Below are 26,920 nucleotides of genomic sequence, written 5' to 3'. Positions count from 1 at the left end.
ACCGCTTGGCACCAAAGACACCCCCAAAGGCCGTTTGGCTGGTAGGATTGAGGCTGGAATGTGACTTAACTAGCTACTTTTAAGACCTTGGGGATCTCATTGCGCACTGTTAAACTCTGGGCTGATAAAAGCCTCCAAGACTACCCACTATCCGGTCGTCCCGAGGTTGTGACAGGAGTGATCAAGCATGTGCTAAACCTGAACTTGGGAGAGAGACTATGTACAGAGCACCTGAAAACTGTTAGCTAGGCTAACCAAAAGGGATTATCGGTAGGTAGGGAGCACCAGAGGGTTCATTTGAAGCATCACTTGGACGTCCATGGCTATGGGCATCAAACAAAGCCCCTCTTTACTGAAACATTGAAAAAGGTCACGTTAACCTTCGTCAGTGACAAAAAATATCCCGGACTTATTTCCGGAGCAGATTGGAACTGAATAGTGTGGTCAGAAGAAAGCCCTTTCCAATTGTTTCCTCCTCCAAACTCAATGAACGACCTTGGGCTCTCATGGGTTGGGCAATGTTTGGCTCTTTTGGAGCGTCTGATTTATATTTCAATCCTCAAAACACCAAAGTCAATGCCCAACTCTATATACCAGGATGAGACTTTGTCCAAAGTAGGCCTCACTGCTATGAAAAGGAAGTTCACCACAAGCCCACAGGCACATTGACTCAAAGGAAACTAACCTCCTCAACTTCAACAGTGATTTTTATGCAAGATGGTGCTCCACTTCTAATGGTCAAAAGCCCTGAAAACGAATTTTCATCACTTCTGGAGGAAACAGGCGTGTCCTTGTGATTTTCCCCTGACTAAGGTTTCCATCGAAAATTTATCAGGTCCTTAAAATGAGGGTCAGTTTGATGGGACCGTCCCTTTCCACCAAACATTGATCAATTTTCTCCCTTCAAATATGCGTAAGTCGTATGTAGGCGTTGATCCAGTAGCAGGATTTAAGTCAGGCTTGGACAAGTTTTTGACGAAAATTCCTGATCAACCTTATATTTAAGGGTTAGCCAGATCAGCCAACACGAATTCGTTGGTCGATCAAACAATACATATAAATGAATAAATATCTCGTCTTGAACTGCTGGGATTCCAATCCAAACAGCGGTAAGGAAGTCCGCAAAAAAAGAAGAAAAAAAAAAGAAAAAAACACCCTGAGAAGTGGTTTCAAAAAGTATTATGGTCTGGGATTGAGCTAAATATCTTTCTGTCCTTAGTTGCGTCTATATCAGAGTTAAATGGAAAAGGTTGTACAATTGAAAGGTGATTACACTGGATGCTAAATGAAGAGAGTTACTCAGTCTGTTCATCATTTCTACTAGTTTTATAAAAGGGCAAGAACTTTACGGTCACAGTGGTTCAAAAGTTTTAAAGCAAATTCATTTTGATTTCGAAAGCACCTCGTACTTAGTTTCCATTTAATCAACAATGGCCGAATATCGATTTTACAATACCTTCATTTCGCCTTGTCGAACTTGATTGTGCTATACGCAGTCGAGGCAATCCTAACATCTCGGTTGTAAATTAAAGATGCTTTAAAAAGCATCTCTATTGCCATTATAAATCGTTGACAGTACGTATACCTCTTTGAATTGTGAAAGAAACCCTAAATGTAACCTTTGCCACGCATCAGGTCTCTTCTGGCACGCTTTTAAAACGGATTTGTACGAGTTGTACGAGTTGTCCGAGTGTTTGGTTTGGTCCAGCATTTGGCCTAACTTTTTGGATGAATCAAGGATGACGGAAAACATGGATGCAGAACATGTAGAAGCTCTCGTCGAAAGCATCATTTCCGGTTCTAGCCAAGCCAATGAGCTTATCTTGTAACCAGCTTTGCGTTTGATGATTTAAAGCCTAGGTGTGTATTTTCAAAGCGATTGAATGAGTTTTATAGGAGTGAGAGCAATTACAGTCGTACAGTCGTACTACGTACAGTCCTGGTTACGATCCACGAACCTGTGTCAACACGATCGTCCTTTTGGACGATTGTGGTGTCAATTTTCCATCGAATGACTCCCGCTAATACAAAGATAAACCTAAACTTGGATTGACTGGTACTCGTCAACGAAAGCCCGGATCATACTATAACTTGACATGTGAGTTCCTTCAACTCGTACCTAATCAATCTTATCAAGGAAAATTCAGTGGCTTAATTGCGATCCAGTATAAGGAAAAGGCGCAGATGAATGCCCTTACAGAAGCGAAGTCTCCGTGCAATTCGTCCTTCTTGGGTGGGTCAAATGAAATATTGTTCGACCCATCCAAGATAGTGCTAGCAGACGTCTGGAACAAAAACAAACCAGATATATTATCATAGTACGAGAACAGAGAGTGTATGTGGTTAGGCGGGGCTCAAAGTGTAATTTCTATCCAGGTGGTGGAGACTCTCAACGGAAAAGGAGGGAATAAGAACCAGTTCCGCCTTACATCCAGAGATGTCAGGATTACCTCGACTGTGCATTTCTAACAACTCACCTTTGGCATCCAGCGAAATTACAGAGGTTGTTTACTGAGTTAGGTCTTTCTTATTTTACTTTCAGTGACACATAGTACACATACGACCTACGCACCTACACTTATAGTAGATAGAGAGAAAGAAGCATTTCTATTTTGACAGGAAGGGAGCATGGTCGAGATGCCGATGCCATCTAGTGGACCAAGGCGCAATTTCCTGTCTTATGTTTCACATCCAATTGTAGATACCGTACTTATCCAGATACATTTAATGTCAATTCAAGACCACTCAATTGCTTTATGAGGAGAATTGGATGGACTTAAAAAGTATACTGAAAGATATGGTAATGAGAAGAACAATGGACTGTTTAAATGATTGGTTACAGTTGGTGGACTGGTACATAAAAAGGTAAACTCTCACGTGATGTAGGATGGGTTTTGGCCGGTCATTTCGTAAGGAGGTAGTTGCGAATGCATTTTAGATTAGTCGTCCTTGGGGCATCATGATTGAATTTCTGGTTTTTAAAGGTAAGGCCCGATTTTCGAGACTTCATTGAAAATATTTCAAGCTCAGCCATTGCTAAAATTTTCTTGGAAAATGACACAGGATGACATTAATGCATCTATGGTAATCTCTTTTCGTCAGCTCACTTTGATTACTCACAAGTTAAGCATGAATTTGAAGCCATTGGACATTGTACTGTAGTACCTACGCGTACATGCGCCACATCGGTGGTTTTTTTTTTTTGGATGAGAATCACAAAGAGCCTTTTCAGTCTTCATTTTGATTGAAAGGGGCAGCCCGGAAGAGACAGCTTCTTGGTGTGTTTTTTATCGAGCTCGCCTGAGTTCCTCATCTTTCCACGAGCTATTGCCACTTTAAAGTTAATGCTCGAGCACACCTTTTCATTCTTGGGTCTAGTGTTTGGAATGCTCATACAAAAAACTCTTTTACCAAATACCCAACCCACCAGTCGTAGTTTGGTTGGTTGGTCCGTTGGTTACCCAAGTCACACATGGTCTTCCACCCTCTGCTGGGTGTTGGGTACTCCTTCAAATTTGATCATTGATATGGAAACTTCGAAACACCTCCGCTCTCATATTACGGAGACCTGAAGATTGGTTTCAGAGACGACCATTGTGTTTTTGGTTTGAGCCAAAATGCCATTGAATTCAAACATTGATCTAAAAAAAGGCCCTGTTTGGGCCCCGGTCAGCTGTGTACATTGAGCATATGTGGTACTGTACACTTCATTGCGCCCTCTCTGCGACACGTACGGTTGGTTCATGCCGAAACCAACCCATAGCATCATAATCAAGAGTAGTCGTCAAGCGTCGCTTTGTATCAGTGAATTCCACGTTCAAACCAACCATCATCCTTTTGGCGGACATCGCCTAAGACACATCAAAGTAGTCTACTTGCTAGTAGCCAGCAACAGGGACAGAAGCCGAGCTGACAACTAACTAACCAAGCAGCAAGCTAGGAATGGGCCCCACCACATACCTAATCCCAGGCGACATTCGACAACGCTCGACGCGACTCGAACTCAACCCTAACAACTACGAGAACTACATTCCATCTGCCTTAAACCAAAGTAGAGATGGTATGTATCCTAAGTATCAGGCCAATTCTGGGCGTTTGAGTCATGTGAGGGTTCAATTGTGTGGTTAGGGGCCAATGGATAAAATGGTTGCGAATATTATCGAAGACAAGCATTCTTTTTCAATTTTTCATTTGGGGAAACCATTTAGTGAGTTAATGGTAACAACAGAATTATTTCGGACCAATGTATATAGTTTTGAGCTCCTTCAATTGAACGTTTCAACCGAAAATGTAAAACATAGCTACAATTTAAAGGTTTGTCTGAAATTGATGGCTCATCAAAGTAAACCGTATAAATAATGATCGCGTTTCTGCAAGTAAACTATGCTGTTTTTGTTTGTTCTTTAGTCTATCCTGTCTCACAGAGCATGCAGTTAAGCAATGAACCAACACTGGTTTAGAAACGGGCACGTTTTATCTTTCAAACACAGACTGCTAGTGAATCTTGAGTCCGCAGAGTAAATATGACTTAGAAACAAATCACAATTCTAACTTGGTTTGTTGTACTGATTGATCCCTTGGCATCGTGTCGCCAATATCAATATCCTTTCTTTTGTCGCATCAATTTGCCAGGAATTTTCGGTCAATTTGATACCAATTTGGTTTGGAGTTTTCAGGGTAGCTATTGAATATCTAATTATATTGCACCAAAGTCAACCTTGAAACGACCTTTGTTTTCAACTTCAACGACGTTTGTGTATTGGCCCCCTAAACTCTGTTTCAAAGCTCGTCTCACCATTGGTACGCTTTGCTTCAGGAAGAACTCTTTTAAACTAGCAAGATGAATGAACAGTCACAGAGCGAGGCCCTTCCCAATTTTTTGTCAACGCTTTATTCTTTAAGGGATGCTCTAATGCTAGTAAATAGTGATGCATTCAAAGTTTGGGCTATAATGCCACTTTTTATTGCGTTAGTGATTCCCCCTTTGTTAAACTGCATATTTATTGATACTTGCATGTATGTTAGAAACCTCTTAAACCCCCACTTTACTGAAAGTTATGCAGCCAGGTTAGAAGTTTGTTTACAACTAAAATATTTATTGCATGGAGAGGGGTGCATACAAGTAAACAAAGAAAAAATATGAATCAAAGCGATTGAAAATATTAAATGAAGTATGAGAAAAGATAAATGATTGGAAATGATGAAAATTAGAAGAAAACCACATCCAAGTGTCCTTAAAGTTTCACTTCAAAATCATAATCTCCGGTTGAATTTAGCGGCTGAAGTAGTGTCACAACCAAAATGTCCTGGCCTAGCCACCAACCCTCTCGTGCAATCCTCTGATTATAGTTATCTCTCTCTGGGTTGGGCTTTGACTTGGGCGACGGGTCCTCTTGTGGTTCTTTTTGTATCCCTTATCATGCCGCCCGTCACTCAGTCCTTCATTACGACATTTACTACAGTATGTACATTCGTGCGTACATACGTACCTACGTACATACAAAGAAGGCCCTCTTTTTGTGTGTGCGGCAAGATTTGCAGTTCAGCTCATCATCAGAGTGGTGGTTAAGAAGATGCATTGGCTTTGGAACTTGAAAGGGTCTCTTTGGTCAATTAGGCGAAAGATGAGATGGACGACGACTCTGCCCTCTTCCAGTTCACAACTGGTGACGAGCAGTCCCTCGTCGGATTTTGAGTGAGGCAGCAGGCGGGGCCAGTTAGTCGTCAAAATGCCGTCCGGATGAACACATCTCTGACAATCGATTCTCAAGATGAATCCTCCGAGTAGCAACAGGAGTGAAACCAAATCACTCGAAGCCGCAGCCAATGCCATTACAACGAGCATTAGTCATGCAGCTAACATCAATAATAGTGCTGGAGTGTCTCGATCCTCGTTTAAACGTCGATCGATTGTGAATCGGTGCTTCAGTGATTCCGCTACGTCTCGAAGACCCTCGTATCCTTTTCCAGTCAATTTCGAGCAACGACGAATATCCTACTTGTAAGTGTTTACAATCAATGTGCAATAGTATATGCCTTTAGGAAATATGAAGGATATCCTGATTTCAAACTGCAAATAACGATGGTAATCATTGTTTTGTGCTCCTATCGGTTGAAATTAATTGCTTACCTAGATGGAGTGGCTTGGGAGTTGGGTGCACAAAAAACCGGATCGCTTCTACTTTTTGCAGACTCCACGATCTGATCTGGCGAATAAGTTCTTGGCAGTTTTGTTTTATCTCGCCTTAATCACGACAGCTTCCCATCAGAAAATAAAACAATAGCCAGTTGGAACTTGATATCTTCTGTCCAAATGGTTTCTCTAAAGTCCAAAGGTCGTCTGAAGTATTCACTCCAAACTCTGGCGGTCTACATACATATGTAGAAGTAAGAGCCATGTGAAGGTTGGCAACAAGCAAATACACAAACAAACAAACAAACAAACAAACAAACCAAACTGTGGTAATGGGATAAATCTGGATATGACACATGCAGCGTTGGAGCCGTGCTTATCTGGGATGGATCATTAGTGGCCAATGTGCCTAATATTTCCACTTGTCGAGTGGTTTGATCCAATGGACGAAACTCTAGCAGCTCCCCCTAACCTTGGCATGGGATTTACTCCCTACTCCCTCTCTTTTTTTCCTCAGCTCATATCAAGGTTGCTGGCTCCCCACCAAGACCGTAATGGTTCTCCGCACTATGTGATCGTCAGATCAGACCCAATTCTCTGAACCAATCTCGAATGTCCAGTCCATCCATCCATCCATCCAACCATGTATTCATGGCTGGCTAGCTAGCTAGCTGACTACCATGCTCTGCGAGTATCGAGATTCGTCCACATTCATGTGTGGCCATGTACCACGTATGTACAGTAGTGGGATTGGACTGGCTATTAAGTACCAAGTCAGCCAAATAATATTGGCGGGGGTCTGTTGAAAGTGTCCTTGAATAGCTTTAAAGCCCAATACTGTGGCAAACATGGTGTTGTTGCTTGTTAATGAGAAAAATCCAGCCCCCCCCCCTCCCCCTTGCTTGATGAAGTATACTGTACTGTACTTGGGGTATGCACTCGTACATAGCGAGGCCGACAGCTACTCAAAATGAGTTTGGGGATTATCATGTGATAGTTGAAATGGTCAGTTTTTGAAAGTATCAAATGAAGCAGTGCTTCATCTCTGGTTTCGTGAGAACTGTTCCCTGAAAATTTTGCAGTTTATTGTGCGATTCACGGGTCTATGCGAGATACAAAGAGTGCTCATCCAACAAACGAAATTTGATTTCGAAAAAATCAAGAAACTGCTGAGCAGAAAACGCCTCCGCGTGAAAGCTATTTTTCATTTTCTTGTCAGGGTTGATTTCAATTTGGGGGCAATTTTGGTTGAAATACTGCATTGGTTAGTTGGGCTTTATCCACAGAATGAATCAAACAATTTCCATAAGATTTAAACTTTTTTCGATACATCAGAAAAATGTTTGCTCACTCATATAACTTCAAGGATATTAGTTCTTTAATTCCTCCCGTTTTTGCGGAAAATGAATGCTTTATTGCACAAATTGGTTGTACACGTCATGATCTCAGCCTCTTTCGTTTTGCTGCCAAACGTGTACTGTAGATATGCAGTTGCGTACTGTAATCAATACCGTCTCCATCTAGATCACTCAACTAACTACCAACTATGAATAGATAAACATGCACCCAAGAGACCGCAAGTGGCATTACATTTTGGGTCCTTGTTCCGTGACGAGCGTTGGTTTACTGCATGGTAATCTTGATGCCGATGGATTCAACAGCTGATTTGATGACGGTAAAAGCTCATAACACAAGAAAAAGGCATAAGAGGTAAAGGCGAGATTGAAAATGAATTAGTGAGTTAAATATAAGTTCTCGTCTTGAAGAAACTAAATTTCCGGTTTGAATTGTACACTCAAGGAACTCGCATCACTCGTTGGAGCTGAAGAACAATTAGATCCTATACATATCGAATCAGCGGAAGTTAAGTCAAACCTGGACTTTTTGGCAAAAAATCATGATTAACCCCACGGTCAAGCATTTTGAACAGTTGGAAACTGATTGCTCTTAAGGCTCAAAAGTAAATGTCTTTTGGAACATCATTTCACAAGACTCTTCTTCTTTTGTCATCTTTGCTTTGCTTTGTTATGATCATCTCGCTCTCGTAACAAATCTCTAGATAGTAATCCGCCATTGTGATGTTGTTTAGTTTTGTTTAGTTACCATGTACCCATCAAACACGAAGTGTATACAAAGAGAGAAAGATGTCAAAAATATCAATATCTTTGAACGAGTAAAATCAAAACTGTGATCGAAAAATGCCTGTAGGTTTACTATATGGAGAATCCATCAGCATCTTGCAATTAAATATGGTTGATATTAGTTTTCACGTAGATGTACAATTGATGAATACTACGACTAAACCGCCGCATCAATCTGAGAATTGCCATTCAAGTACTTCACTTGAGACATTTCACTCAATTTCCCATATACCTAAATGAATCTGATTGCCTCAAAATGAATTTGATTGCTTCAAGGTGCTCCAGAAACGAATTTGGATCACTCGTACGACTAGGAATCGTAAAGGTGTTTATTATTCGACGAAATAATCAAGACAAATAAATGCTCCAATAAGTATAGGTATACCTCAACAGGGGATGCAACCATTGTCAATGGAGGCACAATCAGGATCTTGCCCAAAAGTTATCTGTTGTAGAAAATCCCCAAAGTCACCAATGAAAGTCCAATACTGTGAAGGATTACAGAGACCCTGAATTTGGCAGCGGTAATTCATACATAATTCATTATCCTGGCCCTCATCCTACAGACACAAAAGTGGTATTTCACAATCCTTACTCCTGCCCTTCATTCGTCTTTTCCAAGCTTGTGAGCATTGTGATATTATGGCTCCATTAAGAGAAAAGCCGAGACATTATACAGATAGTTTGAAATCCTTTTGATGATGACAAGCATGCGAACCCATAAGAAAGCTTAGGAAGCCAAAATGAAAAAAAGTCGTAAAGTGCACACTCTTGTTCATTAGGATTTGGACCAATTTTTTAACGTGGCCGACGACCTTTCATGGACGTCGTTCACTCAAATCGTCTAAGCCCTCTAAGCAGATGCCACTGCATGCCATGGTTCCCATACTCACCCTACTTGTGGGCGGGAAGGGTGAGGGGGAGTTGTTAACCGTCCGATAAAGGCAAAACGATAAAACCCACTCGAAATCAAGACCTTCATCTCGATCGAGTGCCCTTCTTGAACAGGACTTGATCATAAATTTAAGCAGCCATCCCAGGACTACGACTATGTCGGTCGACAGTGGAGCCATTACGTACGCTTGTACGAAGAGCAGGTTCGTGGGCAGTAATGGTTTTCTAAGGCTTCATTTTACGTCCAAAACCATCGGTGGTTCGTCGTGTCCTCAATTGACAAAGTTGATGACTCCGATGTACTGTACGGCAGGACCTCCAAGCATTTCAATTCCTGCACATCTGCTTTGCATTTGTTGGTGATTAAAGCCATTTATGCATTATTTATGACTGACCACCTCCCCCCTGAGCCTGATTATTGCGGACTTTCAAACTTTAAACGCAGAATGGTGTAAGAATAATGTGTATCCTTTAGACACGGCAGAACATCACGTAAGTGATGTCCTCAAGGTTTGGAGGACTAAGAACATGGGCAAATTCGTCTAAAAACATGTTCTTGAGTCTTCCTCTTCTTCTTGGTTTGTGTCGAACTGGTTTTTTTTATCTCTCTAAAGGAGCTTATTGATTGAAGATTGATATTCGAGGAGGTTTTGAGTATGCCAAATCGCAAAATAAGAGAAGATATCCATTTGATAAATGGCGACTGGGATGACAGCTATGATGAATATGAAATTGGATTACCTTAAAATCTGCTCAATGTAGCTACCATGAGCTGATACCAACCACATACGGTGCCATGAGTGGAAAGAAATGAATGCGTTCCAAATGCTTCTAAAACTGATCAATACAAACGGGTGGACTTTGGGCTCGAACTCAAGTCAGTTACGTTGAGTCGGAGATTGATGTGCTCGTATTGGTCTATTTGGATCCACTCCGCAATTTGTTGTGAGCGATGGAAAAGAAGGATTGACAGCAATTCAACTCAAAGTTCCAGCAGTTCCAGCAACCCCAGCGAATGTGGTTTCAAGGTCTTTTAAAAATAAATCCATTACTCATCGCAGGCCTTCTTCTTCTCTCTGGCTCATTCTCTTGTTGATTTGTTCAATGTTTCATCCACTTACGAAGTCAGCACTCGGTGGAGTCATTATCCACGCACCCACCACCTGCATAAGAAAAAGCCGTCCTTTGGTGCGTGTGTGCGTGCGTGCGTGTCTACGTACGTAACGTAGTACTTGGTGCAACATATGCATTGGTTCTCACTGACTCTCACACATACTACATATACATATACACGCCCGTCGGTAGCCCCGTGCACGCGTGGGTTTGGCGGAGGGAGAGAGGCTCTCGCGTCCGAGCGCGCAATCTGCCTCCTCTTCTCTTGGTCCAATGGGGGATTGGTGGAACAAGAGTGGATCTCGAGGACCAAATCAAACCAAGACGGGCGGATGGCTGCTTGGTGGACGGTTCCATCCGAGGTTGAGACAAGGCAAACTCACGACCTCGTCGGATCGTGTCACGGATCGTGTCAGATCAAGCAGTTGTGATTGTGAGGTGTTTGCTTACCAATCAGACGCTTTATTTGCACGGACATCAAGAAGTTCAGATCAGTCGGAGGGCATCCGATCCCGTGAATCGCTCCTGAAAGAAATCCCCGAGTCGTCGTTTCAGGGGATAAACACGACTGGCCTGAACATGAAGCCCCGTTATGTGATGGACAATGGGGTTGTTTGTTCCGAGTGCTGAGTGGGCTTAATCTCTTTCATTCCGTTGAAAGCGTCCTTGATTATGATGGCGTTAGAGGCGTCCTGGTTGACGTGGGCGTGGTGGCGGTGGTTGAGATCGCGTCCATCTTCATTATCGTTGTCAGTGATTGTTAACTAGAGTGGTTGCGTACGCCCCAATAGAATGATAGAATGTCGTCCACATCGTCTAAATCCAGTCCACTGTTCCATTCCACGCAGACGCCTTCAGCCTCCAGTGTTGTTTGGCCTCTTTCTAGTCTGGGTGCCACAAGCATCCCAACAGCCATGGCCACGAAAATAACAACATCCACCATCATCACTACATCAACAACAACAACAACGACGACAAGGGCCTCCTCCTGTTCCCGTTTATCCTCCTCCTCCTGTTCCTCCTCATCTTCATCATCAACAACAACAACAACAACAACAGCAACTTCAACATCCAATTTCGTCTCGGGCGTTTCAAACGCTGTGGGCACGAATAACAATCTCATCAACGCGAAAATGATGAGCAACGACTTGAAAAAGAAGCGAATGATATTGCTTCAGCTTAGCAGTGCGGGATCGGGAGGATCCATCCATGTTGACCAAAGAAAATCCAATTTTGGGTAGCTAACAAAGCATTGACGGAGTGGGCTCAAATGGAACCCTCGGAGAAAGCAAATCCATCACTCAAGGAGTCTAATGACTTTCCAATTACTCATTTAGGGCGGTTCGTGTTTGGTAGTTAGATTCTTTGGTAGCAGCCCTGAAGGACGGGATTTTGAAACTTTTGGCCATTCACATGATTCCCTCCCTCCACACAACCATAGCTCTTGAGGGAGTTGATTGCTAATGATTTGCTTTGCTATAGTAGCTATAGTATGGTTCCATGTAAAACCAACTTCTCATGAGAGCATGGGCTCCAAATACAGCAACAACAGCAAACCCTCCTCCCATTGGTTCACTAGCTTGTTGTTCACAATTGAGCCACTCCATAAGGCTGGTTCCACTCAAGACCAATCTTCCTTCTTTTTCCGTGGAAAAAGAACAGAATGGAATCATGTCATTACGGAACTTTTCCACTCTAGTAGTACGTACTTCCTCCCAAAAAATGTTGCCCAATGCCGGACGAGGGTTCATTTACTATTGCTCAAACACCACTGCGCTTACCATTGACGACCTACGGTACAATAATAGTTAGTGTACGTGGAATGTATGGAGACCTAGGCCGATTGCCCACTCAAAATATCATGAAGGCCAGTCAAATATTTCAGTAGGTCAGTTTTGTCCACAGAGGCGAGCAACGAAGGAAAAAGGGTCACTGCTGTACATTCGTAAGGCCAACCGACCAGAGCCCTCTGAAAGGGAGAGAGCAGTCAAGTAAAATTGGCCTTTTTATGGACTTTTGCCATCAAAAGGAGACTTTGTTATATACAAGCGCCCATCCTGCTTCAATTTCAGTCGGCCCATTCTCACTCCCCATTAAGTCCATTTTGGGATTGGAAAGACAGACCTAAGACCGGCTTGGCACTCTATGTAGGAGGTACGTGCTTAGTAAATGGCGAGAAGTGACGGAAGAGCAAAAGAGATAGTGGCGATAGCGATAGTGCTTGTGGCAAACTCTTTTCATGTCATTTCATCATTAGAGACATTGGGTCAATGCTTTGTCAACCCCACCCGTGCGCCACCTCTTTGGCTGTCCAGGTCTCACTTGAGCTCCAACCGTTGTTTGATTCGTTCGAATGCCTTTATGGCGAAGAGCCCCGACCAGCACGTCCAACCCCATCTGTCGATTGACGCGTCGTCCCCGTTGTCCTCACCCAACCACATGTACCCGGCCAATGGAGGAGCGGGTGGTTCCAAGAACTCCTTGCTCCTCTCGGCCTCGAACTCGTCCCACTCGTTGTGTGGGCCCCAGCTCCGATCCGGTCGAAGACACAGTGATAGCAACTACACGCAAAGAAGAGGGCGAAGGCCTCATCAACGGAGAGGACTCCTGCAACCCAAGTATTCGTACTCTCCAAATCCGAGGTGAGATCCTGAGCTAAAGATCACGGCCCAAGTTGCCCACACTTCTTCTTCCATCTACGAGTTGTTCCCTTAAAAGCGTCGGGTTTGTACCCTAGTTCTCATCGGGCAGACACATTTTCCAGTTAAGCATGCACTCCATTGTGGGCTTTGAAAAGATTCAATCAAGGGAGGAACTCGCATTTGCCACCAACCAAAAAAAAGCAAACTTTCCCAAAGTCCCACTGAACCCGCTCACTTGGGAGCTAGATTCATTGGTCCGTGATTAAATTGCCACTTTCTGGCTTGGCAACTACTCCCAAGCACACATGCTTCTCAATGTTTACGAGACAGATAGATAGGTGGCAAGTAAGGGACGAACTAGTTGTTGGCTGATGATCCTCTTTCGCCAGAGTCACTACGTGTGATTGTTGATCCATGCTATAATTCGTTCAATTTATTTCTTCTTTTCTTCCTCTCTTTCGTTCGCTCGTCTTTCTTCATCTTTGGCGTTGGAAGCCATATTTTTCGGCTTTGAGATCAAAACGGTTCGTTCCAAGAGATCTGTCGCATTTTTGATCAAAAGTACCTAGACATACACTTGGTGTACCCTCTGCCAACTTCCCTTATATGATTTCTCCGCTCAACGGGCCTCTGACGAGATATCTGCAAGTTTAAATAAGCTCTATTGACACCGGTCATAATCATTAGTGTACTGCATGTAAGCCCTATGTACGTACATACAAAGAGTGGGTAGACGGATCAAAGGAAGTATCTACATACAATGCGAGTTGATCAGTTTAAAAGGCCTTTACCGCCAGTTAATGGACATTTTGGAGTAAAAAGGATCATTGCGAACTAGAATTTATTGATGTTATTGACTTGGCTTGGCGAGATGAGTTTGCATAGACTTTAAGTGAGTTAAATATGAGTACTTTCTGATTCTTAGTAACGAGGGCAGAGGCTCGTAAAAAAATAAAACCAATAAATAATGACCTTGGAATGAGTCTACCCGAAATTGGAAAGACTCGGTTTGGATATCAAATAAGGCCAAATTGACTTTTATAAAGCTCGATGAAGGCAACTTGAGAACTAGAGGCGTGCTATGACATGTGTTCTAATCCATCCACTTGAAGCTCCATGAAAGCTGATGAGACCCATTTTCCGGCCATTGTTCCAATTTTTTTTGCACTCAGTCAAAACTGCTGCTCTCGTACAGATGATGTTTGGTATTGGGATCTGAGATCTTGAAGTCACTGCCGAACGTCATGTACGTGTACGTATTGTGTCATTCGACTCAAGTCAAACTCCACGAAACGTGAGAGATTCTTAATCACGAACACCTTTGGAGTAGTTCACAATAAGATTGGAGCGAGCCTGGCCGAAGTTCCACATTAATCTCTCTCTCTGGCACTTTCAAGTATGGAAAAAGGAGGACGTGTAATGCTCGGCCAAATCATACTAGTACGTACATGCACTTCTACGTACATAATTCCCAGGTGCCGAAGAACGCTATGTGGTGCAGAACCATGCATATACATACTGTAATATCTACCTTATGTAACGCCTTTTGAGAGAAAAGTTGAGAGCATGCAGTACTAATGTAATGTTGACAACCAGGCCATGCGTGGTGTCATTTGGGAAGTCAACTTCGAGGGCCCAGTGGTCGGTACAAGTCCCAAGTTCTCGGTTTGTTGCATGCTTAAGAAGCCTACAAAAGGATTGCAGGATATGAGGGACAACCTTTTTGCGAGGCATGCAGATTAAATGACGCTCTACCCAGCAACCTTTTGCGAACTACCAGCTAGGCTTGTGGGTCGTTGTGTCAAAAGAAGAGAAAACTCCTGGGCGGCCTCTTATTATCATCATTATTATTATCATTATCCTCCTTCCACCAAAATAAGTGTCCTTTTGGTGGAAAGGCTTCGAGATTGAGGCGAAACTTCCAAAGGCAAAGGATCCTTGACGCAGGGTTTTGTTAGCAACATTGTCTTTTTCTCGGTTTTTTTCTATAGGAGTGCGGAACAAGCCAAAATAGAAGCCCTCAATAAATTGGGCTTGATGGTTACATATACTATCTTATTTTGGGTTAAGGGGAGTGAAAACCCCTTGCCCCACTTGGAATCATAGCTCCTACCCAAACAAAAAGTAGTTCATGAGCAAACTATATGGAAGCTTTTGGATCCAAAGTACACGTCGTATATTACAAATGCCAATCGCAAGACAATAGAAGTCAATGTCCCATGAGGGTGTCCAAGTTCGATATCCCTTGGCTTAGTTTCCTTAACGTGTGACCCGTAAACATGCAGAAAGCTTTTGGTGAGTTGCGGTTGTTGGCGGGGGCTCTGACATTATCATTTCATAACGATGTTGTTCTCGGGTATATCTACGTAGCCTTGAAACTCGAATATCTACAATAAGAAATTTCAAGGAAATACTTTGAGTGATGGACTTTGGAAATTGGGCCTCTCCGTATCTGGCCAAAGTCATTTTAGGTTTGGAAGAAAAAGGAAATAGGAAAAAAATCTTCCCTCTGATCAACGGGAGGGCACAAATGTTAATCAAGAAATGGGAGCGTGGTTCTTATAAGTCTAGACGATTTCTAGGAACCCCATAATGTGGACTCCCAAAAGTCGACTCGAGTCAGTCGAATGTCTTCAAAGCGAAGAGAGTACAACAAACAGTATCCACTATTACTACCACTACTGCTATTACTACTACTGCTATTACTACTACTCCAATAACACTGTTGGCACCGACAGCCAACCAAATTGCAAACTCGAATTTTCATTCCTCTTTCTCTTGATCTTGATTTCAGCTTTGATGTGGATCACACGATATCCCCGGGCAAAAATCCACTGGAAGGATACTCGCCTGGCTTGGTGCTTCAAAATACAGGCCTTCACAACCGCCGAGAGTCGTTTTTGTACCGATCCGATTCGGATTATGAGGCCACATCCCCCAGATCGATTTCTCGAGCCTCGAGCATTGCCAGTGAGGCAGGAAATGCGGGGTAAGAGCCTCCATGGCGGCCAACGGATATACTGGTAGCAGTCTCAAACCAACACACTTTCGACGTGTAAAATACGTTTTGTTCATGAGTAGGCAGGCAGTGTATACGTAGACTTGGAGATATGACTAATTGCATTGCTTTGAATGTTGTCTGTAACAAGAGGCTCCATCAACGAGGGCTATAACGGGCATTCAACGCAAGTTCTCATGGCTCAAGAACCAATTTGTTTTAGAGCGAACCTACATATATCTATATACCCTTTATACACTAACGCTCTTTATGCACCACGGCACAAACAACAAACAATAAGCAATCAACACCCTCGAGGCCATGAGAAGCTGTAACTAGTACGACTTCCAAAGATTCGAAGGCATCAATAAACATCTCATTGAGGAGCGGGAAAGCTCGACAATATGGAGATGTGAACCAGGCACTAATCGACATGGTCTGTTTCTAAGCAAGAGTTAGATGTACTAAATGCATTCAAACAATTCCATCTAACAAACTGGAAATGCAAGACATGAAAGCCCCACCTAACATTAGATCAATATTTTATGAAGTGATTGGAGCTAAATGGTCCAGGCATGCATACATGCAAAGGGACTCGAGGACTCAAATTTCGAAGGTGTCAAACTAGACTAGACGTCAGTGCAGACATTGATTTCCCATTCGTACTTCTAACTGCAAACTTATGTGCCCAATTTGATTCTCAATCATCATCATCATCTTTTTAGACAAATCCGAGAAACCCGGCCGATTGACTTGAAGTTCTTCTAGATTGAGAGAGAGAAAGAGAGACCATTTAAATTCAGACAACTACACGATCAGTATTCCCTCTTTGATTTGTTTCAAGGCTTGATTTGAAACCACAGTTGGACTCCATTTAGGTACTGACCTATGTAAATTGTCGGCTTTATTCTGTGAATGGAAGAGATGTAACTCTTGCAGCGAGAATTGTTGTTGGACCATATTCACTACAATCTTGAGAAAGTTTTTCAATTAGAAAAATTGTGCTTTGGAGGCACAAAATCACAAAAAACCGCAATAGAGTAATTAGTTACCATCACTTCATGGCAAAATATGATTTTTGGTTCGCAAAATAAGAATTTGTCTTCCTCAGTTGATCATCGGCATCCCAACAATCTATGTTTGCCTCTATGGAAAATCTAACACACCACTTTTTGCAGCTGTCGCTACCAGTTTTCTCGACCTATGGACAACATTTTCTTTTATGAGAACCGATTTTCAGAAGCATAATAGTCACTCTCATTCACCCAAAGGAAACCAAACGCCAAAGTTAGAAACTTCATGTGTTGACTCTGTGTTCACGTGTGGCTGGAAAGTAAGTTTCTAGCCTCTCGTGAATAGAAAGAACATTTCCACATGTCAGATTTGGCTTCCAATGGCTTCAAGTGAAAACCATACCTTGAAAACCACTTTCAAAAAAAGAAAACTTCATATGCAATGACCAGATCTCTCTTTGCGTGTAGTTCAAAAAAGTGAGGTTTAAAGAAAGTCCATACGGTTATTCGCCATCTCATGCCCTCTTGTGTGATTGGGCAAGCCTTCGCTCTTCTCTTCAAACTTAACGGGTGAAATGGCGAATGACCGTATGGACTTTGTTCAAACCTCACTTAGTTAAACTGCGTGCACAGAAAGCCTTCTGCTATTGAAGAAATAGCTATTCTTAAACACCACACCTACATGGAACTGTCGTGCAGGCAAGTTGAAAAGCTGACTGACGTCCAAACATCCTAAATGACATTAGAAACCATGTTAACCAGTGATTGAAATCGCTGATTTAGACTGTTTTATTTCACATTCAGTTGCAGCTTTTTATTCAGTGGAAAGCACTTCTCTTGCAGGAGCTTTAGAAAGTCCAGTTGGTCAGGGACTTCATCGTTAAGCTCGCCAATTCATGCCAAAGAGTTTGAGGGGAGAATAATGAGGAGAAGAGGATATTTCTCCTCAAAAAAGGGGGAACGAAAAGGCAAATGAGTTGATGGACGCTATTGACTGATTTGACTTTTTCATTCCGAATTTCATTAAACTTCACAAGAATGGAACAATAGTGAATCTAGTAAAATAAATCAAGCTAGTAGAGAATGTGTTGTTACATTTCATTTCGTCCATTTCAAAAAGTACAAAATGATCTCCTTTGAAGAAACGCTTGATCATTGTTGAAATGAAATCACAACCGAAATACCACTTCAGAGTTTTCTTTCAACTTTCTGAAGTGTTGTTCATCATTCTAGTCCAGAGAGCAAAGTAAAAGCTCGACAAAATCCCTCTCGTGATAACGGTTTCATTTTGTGCTTGAATGTCCACGCTTCCCCTGCTTGACAACCGGGTTACATGTGATTCAAACTTATCATGTTCTACTCTTTCTTTCCCTTCTTTTTTTTAGACACGTGGAGGACTTGATCGTCACACCATTTGCCCAAATTCTTGCCAGTCTCGGAACCATTCGGGCCAACTACATCTTTCTGACCAAAGTCCCGGCCAAGTGAGTCCAATTCAAGTCTCCAACGTGGTCAAAGTTAATGTGTTTACCCACGAGTTACCATTCAACATACGGTGGTACCCACAATAATGATAAAGTTTTGTGAAAATGCCAAGACTTCTAATAAAGTTTTTCGTTGTTATTGAAACAATAAGAACAACTTTTGTGAAAAAGAACCATTTTGGATTTTAGCTCAGATTAGAATATTTATCCACTTAAAACCTACAAAGAGTTAATATTTTCAAAAACGTAATCAATAGATTTTGAGAGTAACCTTAGTTGCCTCTCCAACTACAATTTTATCCAAATCAATTGAGCTACCGATAAGATATCACGCTTTCAAAGATTGCATTTACATCAAATTTGGCTGCAAATTGCTCCGGTTATATTTTAAAGCAATTGCCAAGGGATATAATCTTCTTTTTCTATGCCTCAAATATAGATTGACACATTTAACTTTTTGAAATAGGTAGAAAAACCTAAAAATAGTTTGCAATATAACTTCAAACTGACTTCTTTCCAATATTTCATAACTTTGATGCCATACTTGTCAATTGCAACTTAAATCAAGCTTAATTTTGAATTTTGACAAAATTCTATTATCGTTGAATAAAAACATTGCTAGTAAGTGGAAATTAATTTTTGCAAAAAGTGACAGACAAATTTGAAAATTGAACTGTCACATGTATCTTTCAAGTTCTTTAGGAACATGATAGGATTGTGCAGCTTTTGGCACTAAAGAAAAACGAAAGGCAATTTTACATCTTTTGCAAGATTTAAGTGACATTTTTTTGCTACTTTAAGCTTTTGAAGAAACCTTAAAGAAAATGGAGAAATATTACTTCTTGTCGTGTCATTGAAAAAGACAATCATATGCCTTGGGAATAACTGGAAACATAATAAGGCCATTTTTCAATCTTTTAAGGTGCAAAACGCAACTTTGAACTTGTAATAACTAAGCTTTAAGTGATTTAACACACTTATCTGAGCTACTTTTTAACATGTGTATTTCACAAAAGTTGTTTATTTTGTCTCTTTGACAAAGGAAAACATATCTAGATGTCTTGGCATTTGAGCAAGCACTTAACCAGAAAATATAACCACCGTGTAACAGTAACTTGGAAAATTACCCTTCTTGGTTAAGCCTTCAGGCGTTTACTGGCAATGCAGTTGATTACAACCACATATTGCTTTCTCCCAAGTTAAAACCAAACCATGGTTCATTTTTAAGCCCATAGACGTAAGGAAGATTGGCAAAATGAGAATTGACAACATAATGCGTTTTCTGTGCTCGTTGATTTTTCAAAATTGAACTACATTCATATTATTCCTATATAGGAATCGCAATGAGAACAAGACTCCCTCTCGAGAGTTTGGCCCCTCTCTGGGTCCACTTCAAGGTGGAGCAGGTAGTTCCAATATCAATCATTCTGCTGGAACAGGAGCCCCGTCGAGTACCTCGTCAGCAAACAAGTCTCTGTCAGGTATGTGGGAGCTAATCATATTTCAATTACGGAGTACATCGGCTCAAGTACGTACAAAAAAGGCAATGTTCGCCTCAAATCAAATTTCAACATTCGTGGTTGGTACTCCAAACTGGCAGCAACTAATACCAAAAGGTTAGAGAATGGCCGCTTCTTTGTGAGATTCGTAGAAAGAGAATGAATATGAACTGGCGAGCCACTCAACAATGGAAGAGGCAAGAAAGTCGTCTGTACCTACATGGACGTGTTTTTCTCTCTTTTGAATGAGAAATATGCAAGTTACAGAGATCGTGAATGAGACACTCAAAACTGGTGTCTGCCTCTCATTGGATCCTTGACGTGCTGCTGCTGATGCTGCTGATGCTGATGATGATGCTGATGCTGATGATGACTTATGAGTTGTCTACCCGACTTCAACTTGATCTTATTGACAAATGCTTCCATCAGGGATTAGAGTTTAATGCCTTCTTTTCTTGTCAGATTACTGTAGAGACTTGTTGATTTTAACAAATACGTTCATGCATAACAAGGCGGCATTAAAATACTGACAACTTAATCCGGACTTATTCCTAGTCTGGTTGGTGGAGTGAAGGCCAAGGAAGGAAGGATGAGGGCGGAATTCTGATACGAAGATGCTCACATCTTCGTCTACTTGGACCGAAATACCTCGAACGTACCTACATACGTGTACGTGTACTGTACTGTACTGCCCATACATTCATTCATATACATACGTATACTTAGTTAGGAGAAGCAGGAGTGAAAATCGCAATTTGACTACATATCTCGTTTTGAAAGCGTCATATGGCTTTTGATGGGTGGGTTGACTCGTTGACTCGTTGACTCGTTGACTCCCTTCGCACCCTCGCACCCTGTGCATTCTTGCCGAATCCATGAATCTATCCATCCATCAATCCTGTGGGCACGAACTGACGAACGATGGGCTCTCACGTTGTTTCAGATGACGTTTATATGCGCACGGCTGTGGAGACCTTGGAGGAATTGGATTGGTGCCTGGATCAACTGGAATCCATCCAAACGCATCGATCCGTATCAGATTTGGCCACAAGCAAGGTAATCATGACCAGCTATTCATTTCTCACGGTCCAATCGATCGATCGCAACTCACAACTCAAAAATGATGATCGACGCCAAAGACATCCCCTCCACTAATAGGAACCTCTTTCAGTTCAAACGAATGCTCAATAAAGAGTTGAGCCACTTCTCAGAGACGAGTCGCTCGGGTAATCAGGTCTCCGAATATATCTGCTCCACTTTCTTGGGTAAGTATGACTAAGGGCATCATTATTAAGCCATTACGAAATGCCTCCAATCACTAACACTGGCTGGAATCGCATTTAGATAAAACTCAGGACGTGGATCTGTCCTCGTATCACCATCCTCAAAGCAAAACGTTCTCGAACAACGTTCCAAGTGGATCCGGGACCAATTCTGGGACCCTTGAGGACCAGAGTAACGTGGTCGTAGAGGAGGAAGATGAAGACGAAACACCAGAACAGAGGGTCCCAAACAACCTGGATCCCAACGAACAGGATGTGTCCGACCACGAGATGTCGAAAACTGAAAATGGACAATCGCCCAATTCACTGGCCAAGGTAGGATCCTTGAGGGCACGCACAAATAGATTTGGGGCTTTAAACAAAAACAAGAACATTATCGTTCGAGACTAGCCATTCCTTTGCATACCTTTTTTAGACCACTTCTCCGTCCAATACGACGGCCATTGAACTCAGTTGGAAGATGGGGGGTGACAAAATCATCACTGCGGAACAAAGTCGAATCCGGAAGGCCTCTATGGAATCATTTTCAATTGACCCCGAAGCTCTGGATAAGGTAGGTGGGAAGATATCATGAAGAGTCGTAAACATTCAATCGGAGTGAAAAGGAGATCAAAAAGGCCTCGAAGCTGACATTTGGGCGGTTTCAAAATTGTCCTGGGTTAATATCTACACCCGGTACTTTTAAAGCATTCTTATACTAATCATGGGTCGATGAAAATGATCTGGGTGGATAAATCGTACTCGAAAATTACTTTCGAGAAAAGAATTAAGCTTGTAGTAAAAATATTTTTTTAAAGTACATATTTTGTTCGTTGTGGACGAGAGACATTCCTTGAATGAGATACATGTTAGTGTCATAATCAAGGCTCAGAAATTAGATGATGAAAAAAGACTTTGCTTTTAATTTGTAGCTTTTCCTATAGAATAATTGGCTAAAGTGTCAAAATGGTTGGAACACAAATGAAATTTTCTACGTCATTTTATGAAATATTCTGATACTTTCTTAGGCGTGGCCCCATTTTTTTTCATTCATGAAAGGAATTTTTATTTTCATGTGTAGATGCTGCCTAAAAGTATCATTTGAAGGTGTATTCCAAGGTCAATGAGTGTTTGCGTTTTTTGCACTCTTCTTGCTCATTTCTTTTGGCAGCTTGTGAAAACGCTGAATATTGTACTGATAACCAAAAAAATGGAACCCAGCTTTTGACGTATTAATCAGGGGTAGCCAAAAACTTCGCAGACTTAATGTGACTTAATCAGCGTCGTAAAGCCAGACCATTAGGGTGAGTGAGTACCTTAAATGCATCAAATATTCAGAATTCATGAACTTGTTCAGTGCCAGAACAGAGTTACGTTTTATTCAACTCTTGTTGACTTGACATGATGTTAACCAGTTAGAAGTTTGAAAATCCACTCGTATATTCATATTGGAGAACGTCAAAATGCTAACACGAAAACGCGGATTCGATGCCAAGATTACGAGGGCGATTAATCTATCCTCACCATACGCCAGCTTATGAACTCTTTCAAAAATGCAAGCAAAACAAGGTCCTTTCTTAAGCCTCACATAATATCCTGTCTTGAAACCCTATTGCTGTGACATTCTTCCCTTCAAAACTAATTTGATTTGAAATCTACGCCCTGAAAAAGTTCCTCAGGATGTTTCTACATAGAACACTATTCGTGGAACCTTGTGCTTGATAAAAATAAATGCGCTCATATCAATTTCCTGTTTGGCATGGAACCCTAAAATTATGACGACCCTGTACAATGGATACTCCGAGACTTTAATCTTGTCTGATCTGAAGCCTCGTGCGCCCTTGGGAGAGTTTTGCTTGATTGATGGTATGATGCTGAAAACAATGTCGGCGACGTATTGTCAATTCCATAATAGCCCTTTTCACAGCCCACTTGAGACGACGAGTCACGGCGGAGAAGGGCTGCTTCGTGAACCCAATGATATTCGGGGAAAGATGTCTGAAAAGAATGAAGACGAAAAACTTTCTCCAAGGCACACGCTCTGTTTAGAAAAGCTCAGTAATAAATTATTTGGAACATCACATCAAGGACCTAACCTGGGCAGGGTTTGCTGGGTATGGTCGAAAGAGTTTGGCTCGGAATCTGGTTCGACTAGGGCTCACGTCATTGTTTGTTGCCCGCGTTACTTTCAGGCCTTGACACGAGTTTGAGCGGACTCTGGCCGTCACACGACCGACGCTCAAGACACGACGCATAGAACCAACCTACTTACTAGAGGCCTTGGCTCTCCTGTTCTCTTACGTAGGATATTGTGCGATTGAAGGCCATAATCCCCCATTGGTGATAATCCTTTCTTTCCTTTTGTTTTCCTCCTCGTTTCACTCTTCTCTTCTTTCGCCTGACTTTGAACTCTTAGATCTTCGACGACGATCTCGAGCAACTAATCCCGTTGCATCCACTGGAAATGACATGTCTCTTTCTGTTCCAGCATTTGGAGATGATCAATCAATGGGGCCTCAACGTCTTCAAAACCGGGGAAATGGTCAAGAATCAGCGAGCCCTCTCCTGCGTCACTTTTCGGATATTTGAGGTACACTAATACGTAAAACAGCAGTAGTATGTGCTCTATGTCCATTTGTTCAGTCATCCATGCGGAGCATTCTAAAGTTAGCCTGATTTTGATGGGAACGCAGATTTCTAAGATTTCCAACAGTCATCCAAAGTTCCCTACGTACTATAATGCACCCAGGAGGCTCTAGCGAAAACATTTGAAAGGCAGTGGCGAAGGTGTCGGTGGTGACATAGTCGCTTCTCCAAGGAAATCACGCTTGAAATAGAAAATCCTTCCCTGAAGGAAGGAAGGAAGGAAGGAAGTGGAGACTCTTTGTCTTCATCTTAGGCCGCGACAGGTCCTGAAATAGACCGTTCCACTGTGCCACATGCTTTTGCCACTTTCCAACGCCCAAGAGCAACGAACGCTCTCACTTCTCGGAAGGATGGAAATTCACGCATTTACGTACTACGTACCTCTAGATGTAGTAACACCTAATAGTACCAATGCTAAGGAGCTCCTCTTTTTTTCTTCTTCTCAAATGAATGTTCGTCCATACATTTCAGGAAAGAGACCTGATGACCTACTTCAAGATTCCAGCCGACACGTTGAAGAGTTTCCTAATCACGCTGGAGGATCACTACCTCAAGGATATTCCGTATCACAACCACTTTCACGCGGCCGATGTCACTCAATCCACCCATGTTCTGTTGAACTCGCCCAATTTGAAGGTAATAACCCCAAGACCAAGGCCACGTGGTCCGGCGTCAAGCCAATCAGTCGGTTCAATCCCACATGAATGTGTTGTTCCAGTGTGTGTTCTCATCGTTGGAGACATTCGCCGCCATCTTCGCTTCCGCTATTCATGATGTGGACCATCCCGGAGTCACGAACCAGTACCTCATCAACACTAGTAAGCCAGCGACAAGCGACATGTGGCGTCCACCCCGGGCCCTTAGGACTTGGGGACGATTGCTTTTTTTTCATCGATTGTTATGGGATGCTACACTCGTTGTTGCGTTTCAGGTTCGGAACTGGCTCTCCTCTACAAAGACGAGTCTGTGTTAGAGAACCATCATTTGGCTGTGGCCTTCAAGCTGCTCCAACAACCCGGCTGTGACATCTTGATCAATTTGACGGTCAAACAAAGGCAAAGCTTCCGGAAGATGGTCATCGATATGGTCTTGGCCACGGACATGTCCAAGCACATGTCGCTCCTGGCCGACCTGAAGACCATGGTGGAATCCAAGAAGGTGGCCGGATCGGGGGTCATTCGCTTCGACAACTACAATGAACGAATCCAGGTGCTTCAAAATATGGTCCATTGTTCGGACCTGTCCAATCCTACCAAGCCCTTGGATATCTATCGTCAGTGGGTGGATCGAATCATGGAGGAGTTCTTCCGTCAAGGGGATCAAGAACGAGAGGCGGGACTCGAAATTTCGCCCATGTGCGATCGATATAATGCCACCATCGAAAAATCACAGGCAAGGGTTATTTATACTTTGACATCATTTGAAGAGGAAAGCCTTGAACATTGAGAAAAGATATGTGATGGGCGTTGGTAAAAACTTTAAAATTCCGACAAAACTACCCAGTGTATCACGTTACTACCCAGTGTATCACGTTACGATTAGTTCAATTTGAAAAAGACGTGTTCATCTTTCAATAATGTTCCATACATATTTTTTTGTTTGGTTTGGGTTTTCACGGGCTTTTCTAACCGCTACAAGGAATGTAATCCCCAGTACTATTAAAATGAAAGGTTATAATTCGTCTATTTATTACCTTTCAATCTTTATATGATATTTGGTCTACCAACGAAGGGAATGTAAGGTTGATCTGGAATGCTATCTAAACATTTGTCCAAGTCTGACTTGAAAGATGCAACCGGTTCAACAAAGCCTACGTATTCCCTTCATATATTAGAGAGGAGCAAATTACACAATGAAGAAGCCCGAGAAAGAAGAGAAGTGGACTTCATTGTTCGAACTAGCCTGGATTCTCGAGGACTTGAAGGTGCTCTCAAAATGCACATGAAGCCTTGATGGTCACTAGAATTGACCCTAAATACTGGGTTGGGACAAAGCTCATGGATGCTTTTGAAAACGAACAGTATAAGATACCTTTGGTGAAGCATATTCAAGATGTGGCTGAACAATCCAGNTCCCTCAATGACCTGCTCTAAATGCTCAATCATTTGGGTAACCGTGCTAAAATGTGCACGGAGCCCATGCTGGCTAGGAGGTAGGACTTCATTGACCTCAAGAAATTCTACAAGTTTGAACTTCACGATCTTCTCAAGTACATTTGCAAAATTCGAAGTGAGAGAAATCGGCCAATAATTACTGGGGAGCAACTTATCTCTCCCCCTTTGAAAATTGGAACAACATGAGCTAGCTTCAGAGAAGAGGGAAACTTGCCCTGATCCAAGATGCAATGCATCAAGTACGAGAAAACTGGAGCGAGAACCAGTGAGCATCTCTTCAGAAACTGAGACGTCACGCCATCAGGACCAAGAGAACTTGAAAGCCTCAAGTCCGTGATGGCCTCTAAAGTATCTTGATCTGTGACTACAAGATCATCTAAACGCTCGACTTGACTGACCTTGTCAATATTGCTTACTCTACTTCATGCTCATGTAAGCGTTAGAATGTTTTATTTTCAAACGGACATCTTCAATCCCTTGAAGATGTGACAACATTTTTTCTTCACTTTTACTGGTTGTCGAAAAACCACTTTAGAGGCATTGGTTTCAAGTATTGCTGCCGTAGAAATTTGAATCCCACTGGCGCGGCCCAAAAGCACTCCAAGAATATATCACAATCTTGACAGGGAGCGAAATGGAATTCTGATGTAAGACCAGATGCGGCCGGTAGTTTATAAAATTTCGTACATAACCACACAAACTCACATTTGCATAATCCGTAGCATGCTTCAAAATGCGTTGGTAATATTCTGATGAAAAGTTTTTCAAGGATTCGCCGAAAATTTCATCGTGTTGACATTCAGCAAAACTGCATACATAGTAGTTCATTTGTAAGTCATTTGTTTGGTTATGGGATCTCTATGAAAATAGGCTGCTCACTTCACTTTAACAATGTTACATGTTGCCTAGCAATCTGGTATGTTGTGAAGTAGTGTAACATGATCAAATCAAACTACACAATGGAGCAACTTAAATGAAGCA

General features: G+C 42.1%; 1 protein-coding gene across 4 annotated transcripts in view; it reads left to right on the top strand.

Moving 5' to 3' along the window:
- The window catches only part of LOC131893670 (cAMP-specific 3',5'-cyclic phosphodiesterase-like), a 49,668-nt gene that overhangs the window by 21,853 nt on the left and 895 nt on the right, over window positions 1-26,920 (top strand). For 2 of the 4 annotated variants that reach the window (XM_059243774.1, XM_059243776.1), the window contains exons 2-12: window positions 15,718-15,912; window positions 18,320-18,418; window positions 19,754-19,899; window positions 20,861-20,973; window positions 21,089-21,182; window positions 21,262-21,515; window positions 21,616-21,753; window positions 23,668-23,769; window positions 24,297-24,461; window positions 24,544-24,643; window positions 24,757-25,217. In XM_059243774.1, coding sequence (XP_059099757.1) covers window positions 15,718-15,912; window positions 18,320-18,418; window positions 19,754-19,899; window positions 20,861-20,973; window positions 21,089-21,182; window positions 21,262-21,515; window positions 21,616-21,753; window positions 23,668-23,769; window positions 24,297-24,461; window positions 24,544-24,643; window positions 24,757-25,217 — 1,867 coding nt within the window. Of the gene's footprint in view, window positions 1-5,548; window positions 6,002-10,622; window positions 11,519-12,596; window positions 12,924-15,717; window positions 15,913-18,319; window positions 18,419-19,753; window positions 19,900-20,860; window positions 20,974-21,088; window positions 21,183-21,261; window positions 21,516-21,615; window positions 21,754-23,667; window positions 23,770-24,296; window positions 24,462-24,543; window positions 24,644-24,756; window positions 25,218-26,920 lie in introns of those variants that run through there. The other 2 variants (XM_059243775.1, XM_059243777.1) reach the window with 2 other exon arrangements.

The sequence above is a fragment of the Tigriopus californicus genome, chromosome 2 (genome assembly GCF_007210705.1).
Source record: "Tigriopus californicus strain San Diego chromosome 2, Tcal_SD_v2.1, whole genome shotgun sequence".
NCBI classification, from domain to species: Eukaryota; Metazoa; Arthropoda; class Copepoda; order Harpacticoida; family Harpacticidae; genus Tigriopus; species Tigriopus californicus.
This window is presented reverse-complemented; position numbering and strand designations above follow the sequence as displayed.